General features: G+C 37.5%; 2 protein-coding genes across 2 annotated transcripts in view; one reads left to right on the plus strand and one right to left on the minus strand.

Moving 5' to 3' along the window:
* The window catches only part of LOC311088359 (proteinase-activated receptor 1-like), a 13087-nt gene continuing 993 nt past the window's right edge, over window positions 1–12094 (minus strand). The window contains exons 2-4 of the mRNA XM_084122388.1: window positions 11688–11873; window positions 2319–2378; window positions 1–2105 (exon numbers count right to left, since the gene is read on the minus strand). Of these exons, the coding sequence (XP_083978514.1) occupies window positions 1111–2082 (972 nt within the window). The 5' untranslated portion in view covers window positions 2083–2105; window positions 2319–2378; window positions 11688–11873 and the 3' untranslated portion in view covers window positions 1–1110. The remainder of the gene's footprint in view (window positions 2106–2318; window positions 2379–11687; window positions 11874–12094) is intronic.
* The window catches only part of LOC311088356 (thioredoxin domain-containing protein 6), a 21031-nt gene continuing 16086 nt past the window's right edge, over window positions 7150–12094 (plus strand). Inside the window, exons 1-9 of the mRNA XM_084122382.1 lie at window positions 7150–7272; window positions 7410–7467; window positions 7895–7998; window positions 8092–8163; window positions 9863–9979; window positions 10389–10464; window positions 10548–10630; window positions 11460–11552; window positions 11682–11836. Of these exons, the coding sequence (XP_083978508.1) occupies window positions 7240–7272; window positions 7410–7467; window positions 7895–7998; window positions 8092–8163; window positions 9863–9979; window positions 10389–10464; window positions 10548–10630; window positions 11460–11552; window positions 11682–11836 (791 nt within the window). The 5' untranslated portion in view covers window positions 7150–7239. The remainder of the gene's footprint in view (window positions 7273–7409; window positions 7468–7894; window positions 7999–8091; window positions 8164–9862; window positions 9980–10388; window positions 10465–10547; window positions 10631–11459; window positions 11553–11681; window positions 11837–12094) is intronic.

Consider the following 12094-nt stretch of genomic DNA (forward strand, 5'->3'; position numbering starts at 1 on the left):
GTAGGCTATTACAGGTTTTATTTATTATGATTATATTTCATTTATCAATATAGATGGATAGGTGACATATTTTATATATGTATGTTAATATAGCCTACAGATAATATATGATGCATTATAAACAGTGCTCCAAAACCTTCACTGATATAACACAGTAGCTACATATTGTCAGTATAGTGCATGATATATAAGTAAATTGAATAATATATGAGTGCATACAGAGAAATTACTAACACACTAACACATTATAGGAACACTTCATTCCATATAGGTTAATACTGGCAGATAAGTACAGTGTAAAGAACTTGTCAAGCAAGAATATGGCAGTTGTTTTAAAAGGGGTGGTATAATGCCCTTTTCACAAGATGTAAAATAAGTCTCTGATGAAGTAAAATAAGTACTCTGATGGGGTATTTTGAGCTAAGTTTTAGCTCAAAATACCCCACAGATATTTTTATATAGCATGTTAAAATTGTCACTTTTTGAGGGTGAGCAAAAACACACCGTTTTGTGTCTGTTCCTTTAAATGCAAATGAGCTGCTGCTCCCGGCACAGGGGGCGGAGCTTCAACAGCTTGTGTCCTTTTACCTCACACAGACATTCACTGAAATTTCAAAAACTTTTAGCCTTTTTTGTTCAAACCGGAGTCAGACAATGATGGAGAGACTCAAGAAGAAGTGACAACATGTAGAAGCAACAGGACATTTCTGCATGGTTAGTTGATGAATTTATGTAGCTTATGTGTAGTTATCTTCTAATCATTGATTAGCATATTCTTGATAATCTATAAACCGTGTTCAGGGGGCGGGGTTTATGTAAATTCTAGGGTTGGTGATGTCACTAATGTCTTGTAGTCCCTACCAGCCGTTTGTTGTAGTCCTTAAAAAACAATTTCTTTAAAAGCAAATATCTTCCTTTGCTTTGAACTTTGAGCGTTGTAACTTTGCAGATGTTGTTTATGCTCAAACAGCAACATTACACACTAACTAAAGTTAGAAAAGTGAAATCATAATCAACCACCTCTTTAAGAGAGATATTTAAGAGACTTCAGAGCATTTCATGTGTTTGGTCTTTTCGCTCTTTTTGCCTTTCTGCACCAAAACACAGATCTCATTTGCTGTCTGCACTCATTTGCTGTCTGCACTGAGACGAGCCGTAGTAGTACAGAAGAGGGTCCAGAAAAACACTCGCGCTCCCCAAACACACAGCCAACAGGTAAACAGCATATGATGAATCTCCCTCCCCGATGTTTCTTCTTGTAGCTAAACGAACATAGTGGTACAACAGGATGCCATTGGTTGGAGCAAAACACAACACAAACTCAATCAGCACAGCAATAGTCATAATCACAGCTTTCCTTCGAATGCCTGAAGGTGATGATGATGTTGCTAAGCGTTTAGACTTTGCACTGAGTACATATATGATAGTAAAGTAGCTCACTAAGGTGACAACCAGTGGCAAGAAGAAGTAGAGGCAAGAGAGAATGGAGAATAGGTACACATAATACAGCCTTGAAGGGTCGTTTTGGCGCAGTACATCATGACAAGTGACGCCCACATCCTCAAACTTGAGCGTTTGTCTCATTGAGAGAAGTGGCACCGTACCAGCGAGCGCCAGAAGCCAGACCAGCACACACACACACGTGGCTTTCCTTGCGCTCCTCCAGGTTTGAGAGGTGATGGGAAGCGCCACAGCCAGCAGTCTGTCCACACTTATGCACATCATCAGAAGTATGGAGCAGTACATGTAGCAGTAGTAAGCAGCACTGAGCACACGACACGCCACCTCACCGAACACCCAATCTGAAGCGTTCAGCTGGTAGTGGATCTTCAGAGGCAGCAACAGGGTGAAGAACAGGTCCACACACGCCAGGTGCGACATGTAGACCACAGCTGGTTTCTTCGCTTTAATCCTACAGGTGAACGTCACCAAGGCCAAAGCATTCAGGGGCAAACTAATGAGGATGACGAAGATGTAGAACGAGGGCATGACGCGCGTGACCATCAAGCCTTTGAGAAAGTCAACAGACTTGCCTGAGATGTTCCACATCACGGGTATTTCTCGTGGAATTATGGAATCCATAAGTGAAATATAGTGACAGCAATCTGTAAACCAGCACAAAACACAATGACTGAAGGTCATATACTATTAAAACAAAAAAAGTAAGCATGAGATCCACCCCTAAACATTACCATCACTGGGGTGTAAGCAGACTGTACAAAAACTTTTATGAATGAAATTATACGAGTTTATACACATAAGCCACCAACTCTGCAAAACGTAAATATAAATTGTCATGAGATTGTGTTGCATATTACTGTTATATGTTGTTGAAGAGTTCGGGTTAGAGAAGCAAGGCTGCGGAATGCAGTCAGAACCTGTAATCAATAAAAAAGACCATTAGTGAAAACTCTCATAACACCACTAGAGAATAATCAGGAGAAAACATTTGGACACATTTGAGAAAAGGCTTTCTTTGCTTTTTATCCGAAACAAATGATAGTAGCCTAGGCCTGCTGGTACAAGCTATGATACTAAATTCAATTTGTTCATCATATAAAGCGATCACTTCTCTTTAGAAAATTGATTAAACAGATTTAATTTGTAACTGAGATCTGGATCCAGGGGATGGGTGGGTTATACCTGGGGTTTTATTTTTTATTTTAATTTTAATTTTTCTTCATTTTGTTTTTTCCTCTTTTTTATTTTATTTTTATATTATGTTAATCATATGCTTCATTATATATGCTTATGTATGTATGTGAATATATATATATACTCTATTTTTGTGGCTTGTATATATTATATATTATTGTATATATATATATATATATATATATATACAGCGAGGGAAATAAGTATTGAACACGTCATCATTTTTCTCAGTAAATATATTTCCAAAGGTGCTATTGACATGAAATTTTCACCAGATGTTGGTAACAACCCAAGTAAGCCATACATACAAACAAACAAACAAAAATAAGTTCAAGTTCAAATTAAGTTATGTGTAATAATGTGAAATGACACAAGGAAAAAGTATTGAACACATGAAGAAAGGGAGGCGCAAAAAGGCATGGAAAGCCAAGACAACTGCTGAGAACTTACAGTAAATAAAAAGCAATCCAGCCCCCCGTCAGTGGAAATTAATAACAGCTGGTTCAGTCCCAAATGATGGCCTACAAAAAGGTCTCATTGCCAAGGTGTCACACAAGACACATCTCATGATGGGTAAAAGCAAAGAGCTGTCTCAAGACCTTCGCAACCTAATTGTTGCAAAACATAAGGATGGCATTGGTTATAGGCGCCATTCTAAGCTTCTGAATGGTCCAGTGAGCACTTTTGGGGCCATAATACGGAAGTGGAAAGACAATAATTTCACCATAAATTTGCCTCGACCAGTGCTCCTCGCAAGATTTCTGATAGAGGAGTGAAAAGAATAATCAGAAGAGTTGTCCAAGAGCCAACACCAAGTTGTATGGTGTTTTTAATGTGCACTGCCATTTCTCCTCCAAATATGGTGTGTATTATGGCATCCAAACAGTTCAATTTTGCTCTCATGTGACCACACTATATTCTCCCAGTATTTCACTGGCTTTTCCAAATGTTGTGCAGCAAACTTTAAATGAGCTTCAACATGCTTTTTTCTTCAGTAATGGAGTCTTGCGTGGTGAGCGTGCATACAGGCCATGGCGGTGGAGTGCATTACTTACTGTTTTCTTTGAGACAACAGTACCTGCTATATGCAGGTCTTTTTGAAGCTCACCACAAGTGATCCTTGGCTCTTGGACAACTCTTTTGATTATTCTTTTCACTCCTCTATCAGAAATCTTGCGAGGAGCACTGGTCGAGGCAAATTTATGGTGAAATTATTGTCTTGATGGTTCATACTTTTGATCAGGGAAACTAGACACAGCTGGGACAAATTAACTCATAAATACCTGTACCTGTATACCACAAGAGGCCATGTGTTACAGTTATAAAACTCCCTTAATGGTCGTAAATATATCTGCTTTCATAAAGCATATTTCATAGCATATTTCTTGATAACAGACCGCTGCTAAGTATAACACACCGTTGCCATGAAAAACAGAGCGTTGCTATGGACGCAGGATTAACCGTAGAGACAGAACGGGCTATTTTATTTAGTGGGAGCAATACAATCGTTTATAAATCAATAAACTCCTTTTTAAATCAATATTTTGTGTCAAATTATTGATTTATTTGGTAGGTAGCCATGTAATAAGCGGGATAATGTATAGCGAGGCGGTTATTATAGCCAATACAACCCCTACAGGCTGATTCAAGCTCGGCTTCGCGTCGGGGTCCTGATCAGCCTGTCAGGGTTGTATTTGCTATAACAGCCGCCTCGCTCTAGAGTCTACATTATCCCTTAGCGAGTGTAAGGTTGTGCAGTCAAGCGGCTCACATGTTTTCAAAGTCTGAGAACTGCTGTTGTGTTTGGCTCAGGGTTTCCATTGTCCGGTAATTACCGGACATTGGCCAGAAAAAAAATGAAATGTCGACAAAATTAAATCTCTCCGGTCAAATTGTCCGATTAAAATTGCCTTATAATTTTTTTGTTGCTTTTTTAATACAATTACAATTTCATTTAATTTATTGTTTAATACAATTATAGGCCTATTATTTTTAGTTTATTAACAGCAACAACAGCTGTAAAGATGAAGTTGACGATCGCCATCTCCTTATGAACGCGCCTATAGAGAGAAATGCACATCATGGATTACATAATCAGAGAGTAGCTATTTCTTTTCGTTTTAAATTGTTAAAAAGACATTTCAAGCTTTCTTAAGATATATTTAATGTCTGTGAGGCCTACGCTGAGTTTCGTTACATTAGGATGAGATGCGCTCCCGTTCACGAGCAATGCAAGTGACCGCGCGGGCGCCTGCATGATTAGGCCAATCGTCTGCTATATTTGCTGCTTATTTATTAAATACAGGCAATTGGTTGATAAAAAAATATTAAAATTAAGATACAATTTATACAAAACGAAATTCACTTCAAAAAAGTCTTTCTACAAAACCAAACTTAATTAAGTGGTCAAAATCATGTCTGACCCGCTCCATGTCTCTCGATATTGCGCATCCTATCTTACTCCTGCGGTTCACTTTTCATAATCAACATAAATTAAAAAATAACATTATTATATTTTAACAAATATTAAACTAAATGAGCTTATTTAATGGCTACAACACGTATAGTAGACCTAGACTCTCTATTTGTACAAATTGCTGCACATTCTTTTTATTCAGAATTTTGCACACATAAGTTGAAAGGCATTTGTTTGTGCATGCATAGCAAAACATATCTGCAACATTTATCAAGTTCACTGATAATTATGCGCGCATTTATTAATTATTATCTTAATGAATAATGAAACAAGGACGAACCATATAAACTGCGTTGTTTGTTTAGAATGAAATGGATCGCAAATAGATCCGAATGAAGAAACGTACAAAACCATAGTAGAAAATGGGTCTCGAGTGTTCCTGCAGAGAGGGGGTTCTCGCTGCAGAATCGGATCAAGACGAAGCAGCGAAGTCGCCTAACAAGGTTACGCGGCTTATGCGCATTGCAGGTTGTGGAGAGACAATGGGAAGTTCGCTTGAGTAAAAACAATAGGCTTCAGATATTCTATGTGGGGAAGGGGGATTGGTTTGTTAAACTATGAATGTGAAACCATAGTTAAAACAATTGGCGTTGATTGACGCCAATCGGACGTTCATGTTTTTTCCCCCCGTTTTTTTATTTGAAAGTTAGGCTAATAAACATGTTGCATTCGGCCTGATTATGTCATTTTTTAAGTTACATAGCCTTCCTCCAGTTTTCCTCAACTTTACTAATTAAGAGGCGATATTTGACCGGCATATCATCAAAATGTCCGGAAAACGAAACCTCTGCTGGTCACTTTGACCGGCACCATTTTTTTCTAGCGGAAACTCTGGTTTGGCTGTGTTTCACATCAGTGCTATAATTTGAGGAATGTCTAACAACCAGATTCTGAATCAAGAAGACTTAGCCTAACTCCTAACGTTAAATTTAGGTTTGAGTATTTATGTAAATATTTAAGCTGGACAGTGACCAGACAACAGAAGCATAAATCTAAAATTGTTGTGACCTGGACCTGATATTTTGTTTAATAAAGTATGTCTCTATTTTTCTTTATAATCGTCTAATGAACTATTCCTGGCAAACATGATGGATATGATACAAGACACATGGAGGTTTATATGTCTGGAATCTGCAGTATTTGCTTTTATTGATGTTGGATCTGTTCCCTGGAGGAAAACAGGCCTTTGAGAAACACTTCATACTGTTTTCTGTCATCTCCACGACCATAATCACAGATAAAAACATGCATGACAAACACTGCTAACATCACAAACTGGTCATACCATGTTTTTTTTTAGTTTGGACATGTCTTTGAAGTACCATGGAAATACAAAATATAAATATATAAACATAAACTTTCAGTACCATCGAAGTACTTATTTATGAGTCACATGACATGTGTCGGTGTCGTTGCCTGACTGTGAGAATCATAGATAAAATATAAACGCTAGATGTCTTATGGCGCAGTCACTTCCGGCATCGCCGTTCGGCCATCTTACCGCAGTGAAGCTGTGCATTAGGTGAGTGATCAGCATGCACACAAATCCTCATATCTCGCTGAAATATTGACGGATTTACAAACGGTTTGGTTTCTTACAAACGTTATTAACGTGGCTATAATTCCGAATGCTTAAACATGTATGTTATAATTATTCATATGTATGCAGTGTATGTATGTAGTGTCATAACTACATCTCTGACGTTTATAACAAACCAAACCGTTTGAAAATCGGTAGAAAATTGAGCAAGTTATGGTTATTTAAAAGTATATGCACCATTAAACGAGTGAGCGAGTCCACTGTGGCAAGATGGCCGCCGTGTGCGGACATTGATCTCCATTGGCCAGCAGAGCGCACGAGACATCATGATTTCTATGGTGAGAATAACAAATAAAACCTGCAATCCAAACACCGTCCAGCAGATGGCGGAGGAGGAACGGTTAATAAATGGTTGCTGAGCGACAAGGACGCGAAACAATCCGAGCTGCGCATGCGCTGATACTGTCCGTCGCTGAAACTTTTTGGAAATAAAATAACGAATTATTGATCACAATATTACCATCACTTGGAATAATTGGAGCTTTTTTACGCTTAAAAAGACTTTTCTATGGCTGGTAAAAAGAAGGAGATTAGTTTACAGGTTTGTAGGACGAAAGCTTTATTAGCATTAAACTGTAAATGAGGGAAAAGGGGTTGTCTGACAGTAGTTTTCTAGTTTATTTACTTTGCATCTCAACTGAAAAATGCCTGATAACTCTTGAAAACTTTTAAATTCAGATAAATATCAATAATGACGATCAATGGAGTGAAGTTCTGGCAACGAAAGGGTTAATAGGTGAGATCTATCTATCTATCTATCTATCTATCTATCTATCTATCTATCTATCTATCTATCTATCTATCTATCTATCTATCTATCTATCTAATCTAGCCACACTTAAAGATATTACTATGATTAAATTACCAAACAAAAGCATTTGTATAATTTATTTTAAAGTAATATGCACAAACACACAATCAATACTTATGACAAAAACTAATAGTTAGGTTAGAAAAGAGTACAATACATATACTTAATACATTTTATGTGTATCTTTCTTCACACATACTTTGGGGCCGCTGTATCACTGTTTTCTGTGATTTGGTCTGATCTGTCTTTCTGTCTGTCTGATGGGTTTCTTATTTGACAAATAAGTGCCTTAGAGTTTTAAGTCTTGCAGTAATTGTTGTGATCTGGTGTTTTGTGTGTGTGTGTGTGTCAGTGGTTGATGTGTACCAGCAGTGGTGTGGACCCTGCCGTGCCGTCGTCAGTCTCTTTAGAAAGATCAAGAATGAGCTGGGAGACGACCTGCTGCATTTTGCCACGGTAAGATAAGCCGCTCTGGAGATTAGAGATTGCTCACAAACAATCATTATAAATGTCGACATTTCTGTCACAACCGTCTTATCATCCTTGCAGGCCGAGGCTGATGGCATTGAAGCTCTGGAGAAGTACAGAGGAAAGTGTGAGCCCACCTTTCTGTTTTATGCGGTGGGTCTGAAACTGTACATCTCTCTCTGGGTGTTTACAAATCCCTGCAAATTCTTACTAACTACAAATTCTAACTTGAAATTAAAATGAACAAATAATTACATAGATGGATGACACAAAACCTGTTAACGACACATGCAAGCAAAATTTCACCCCAAAATGAATGGAAGAAGAAAAAATACCGTTATTTGCACTGCCTTTAATTTATGCTGATATAAATAAAAACTCTGTAGTGCAGAAATAAAAATCTAATGAGTCAACACTGAAAATATTAGGAATTATTCAAAAATTCAACATCTGGAAGTATTACAATAATTAGCATTTTTGAGAAAACTGTGGTTTAGGGTTAGTTCACCTAAAAATAAAAATTCTCTCATTAATTACTCACCCTCATGATGCTCCAAACCCGTATGACTTTCGTTCATCTTCGAAACACAAATGAAGATCTTTTTGATGAAATCTAAGATCTTTCTGTCCCTCCATTGAAAGCTACGCAACTACCACTTGATGCTTCAAAAAGTTCATAAAGAGACTGTAAAGCTAATCCATATGAATTGAGAGGTTCAGTCCACATTTTCTGATGAGACTCGATCGCTTTATATGATTAACAGACTGAATTTAGGCTTTTATTCACAGCGAACAAACAGAAGCTCAGCCGAACCTGCTTGATGCGTGAGAACAAACCTCTTGATGAAGCTCAAACGTGATGCGTAACACGAGAATGAACCTCATTGGTTCTTGCTGAAGCTCAAACGTGATGCGTAACATGAGAATGAACCTCATTGGTTCTTGCTGAAGCTCAAACGTGATGCGTAACATGAGAATGAACCTCATTGGTTTATATGAATTAGTTTTATGAGCTCTTTATGAACTTTTTTAAAGCGTCAAAGTGTCAGTTGTGTAGCTGTCAATAGAGGGATAGAAAACTCTTCATTTGTGTTCTGAAGATGAACGAATGTCTTACATGTTTGGTACGAAATGAGGGTGAGTTATCAATGACAGAATAAAATTTTTGGGTGAACTAACCCTTTAATTGTCATGAAAATAATGCATACAATGCAAAAAATGGCCCTAAAACAGGCTTAAATTTGTGACCCTGGACCACAAAACCAGTCACATGGGTAAATTTTTTGAAATTTAGATTTATACATCATCTGTAAGCTGAATAAATAAGCTTTCCATTGACGTATGGTTTGTTAGGATAGGACAATATTTGGTCGAGATACAACTATTGAAAATCTGGAATCTGAGGATGCAAAAAAATCTAAACATTGAGAAAATCTCCTTTAAAGTTGTTCATTTATGTTCACGACTGTGCTGCATTCACTCACAAAAATAAATGTTTTATATATTTACGGTAGGAAATTGACAAAATATCTTCATGGAACATGATCTTTACTTAATATCCAAATGATTTTTGGCATAAAAGAAAAATCGATAATTTTGACCCATACAATGTATTGTTGGATATTGCCACAAATATACCCGTGCGACTCGTGACTGGTTTTGTGGTCCAGGGTCACATATTTGGTGTTGTGACATGGACATGTTCCTATGAGATGCACTCAGATATCATGTTCATAGCTCGTCTGTTTGCTGTATATGATGGTCTTTTCCTGCAGTATGTCATGTTAAGGCTATGTGTGTGTGTGTGTGTGTGTGTGTGTGTGTGTGTGTGTGTGTGTGTGTGTGTGTTTAGGGTGGGCAGCTCGTGTCAGCTCTACGGGGACCGAACTCTCCTCTCCTGCAGAAGATGATACAGGAAGAGCTGAACAAAGAGAAGAGCGTTCTAGAACACGGGGCCGCTCGCAGGGCGGTGAGTTACTTCACACACCTGACCTCTTCACTGAGGGGATTGCATTCCTGAATCCCGATGGAAACAAGAAATGGGATGGAATGATGGAAATGTAGTCCTGTACGAGGTGTTAAATGCATCACAGAAACTAATGCTTGCTGAATAATGCATTCATATTATGCATATTAAATAATAAGGTTTATATATATATATATATATATATAAACATTTTAATGAAAGTAAAAAAAATACATTTAATTTAGATGTAGAAAGTATATATATACCCTAGGATTTTTATGGTAAGTTCTGCACAGAAAAGCACATCATCTTCAATAAATGTAATCATGTTTTATTCCTATTAGTAATTCAGCACACAAAGATTAGATTAATGTCATGAAAGATGACATTTGGGTGTCATGTGTCACTCCAGGTGAAAGATGAAGGTTTAACTGAAGAAGAGGTGAATGATGACATTGAGGATCACCCACATGATGAAGATCTGATTGGTAATGATCTTTCCTTCATCCTGCTTAATTGTAGTTTGTCCTGTTTGCTGAGTTTACCCGCACTGGTTTTGTGTTTTTTGTAGTTGCTGATAATAAGTCTTACACAGTGGCAATAATAAAGCCTGATGTGGTGGCACACGGCAAAGCAGAGGAGATTATCATGAAGGTAAGAGCTCAGTTTAAGGGACAGTTCCCCTAAAAATGAAGTTCTGTCATTATTTACTGGCCATCATGTTGTTTCAAAACTGTATGCTGTTTTTTGTTTTGTTTGGAACAATATGAAGTTGAGAAAATGATAACAGAATTTTTCTCTTTAAATGGACAGTTCACCATAAAATGAAAAGTCATCATTTACTCACCCTGGTGTTGTAATAATGCAGTATGCTCTTCTTTCTTTTATGGACTACAAAAGGAGAATGTTTTTTATTAAAAAAGTGTCCCGCTCGCACTCGTCCATATAATGGCAGTGAATAGCGACCAGCATCAAGCTTTAAAAAATATGCAAAAGTATCACAGAATGATCATGCAACACGTGCCGTATATTCCAAGTGTTCTGAGGGTTTATGATTGGGTTTGGTGAAATCAAACTTAAATTGAATGTTTTATTTTACAAAAAATCCTGTCCTTGGCTGTTGGTGAGTCACGCAGACGTGCACAGGATTGTCTTTAAAAATAATGCATTCAATTTTGTTTTGTTTTTCACCAAACCCTATCGTAAACCCTCAGAACAACGTGTTGCATAAAAAATAATAAAAATTTTTTTTTAAGTTTAATGCATTTTTAAAACATTCTCCTTTTGTGGTCCAAAAAAGAAAGAACGGCATATTGCATTAGAACAACACCAGGGTGAGTAAATGATGACTTTTCATTTATTTTCATTTTAGGGTGAACTGTCCCTATAAGTTCCTTATATTAATATGATATTATACCCTTTCTACACGGATAAACAGCTAAAAATGTATTCCTGAATGCATATTATATGATTTTGTTTCTAGATTCAGGATGCAGGGTTTGTGATTTTAGCCCACGAGGAGAGAACGCTGAGTGAAGCAGAAGCTGAAGGCTTCTATCGACACAAAGCAGCAGAGGTAAATGAAGGAACTTCAGTTGAAGTCTAAAAATAGCACGTGTTTTAATATTTTGGCTGATGGTGTGTAATGGCAGCATGTCCAGTGTGTCATGTAAAGGGGGGTGTGTGTGCTTGCGTGTTCTTCCAGCCTTACTTTCAGGAACTCATCCAATTTATGTCGAGCGGGCCGTCGCATATCCTGGTCATTTCTAAGATGGAGGGCCGTGAGGACGTCATCCCAGCCTGGCGGGAATTCATCGGTCCACCGGATGTCGAAGAGGCCAGGACCACGCAGCCGGAGAGGTACCTCGTTCCCAGGAACACACATATACTGTATAGACTGACACATGAACATAAGCAGTCCCTCTGACAATTTCATTAGGATAATGCAACGAAAAATCCCACTCAAAAAATTAAGATAAAAAAAAAAAATGAAACAATTTTAAGTTTTTAATCAAAATTTTATCAAGGTACTGTCTGTTGAGCTGAATTTAATTTATGCTGATTTAAGAAATGTTTTTAAATCAGCAGAATGAATGAATGAATAGTCCACACAGGATG

Source organism: Abramis brama (assembly GCF_963993115.1).
Source record: "Abramis brama genome assembly, chromosome: 8".
Lineage (NCBI taxonomy): Eukaryota > Metazoa > Chordata > Actinopteri > Cypriniformes > Leuciscidae > Abramis > Abramis brama.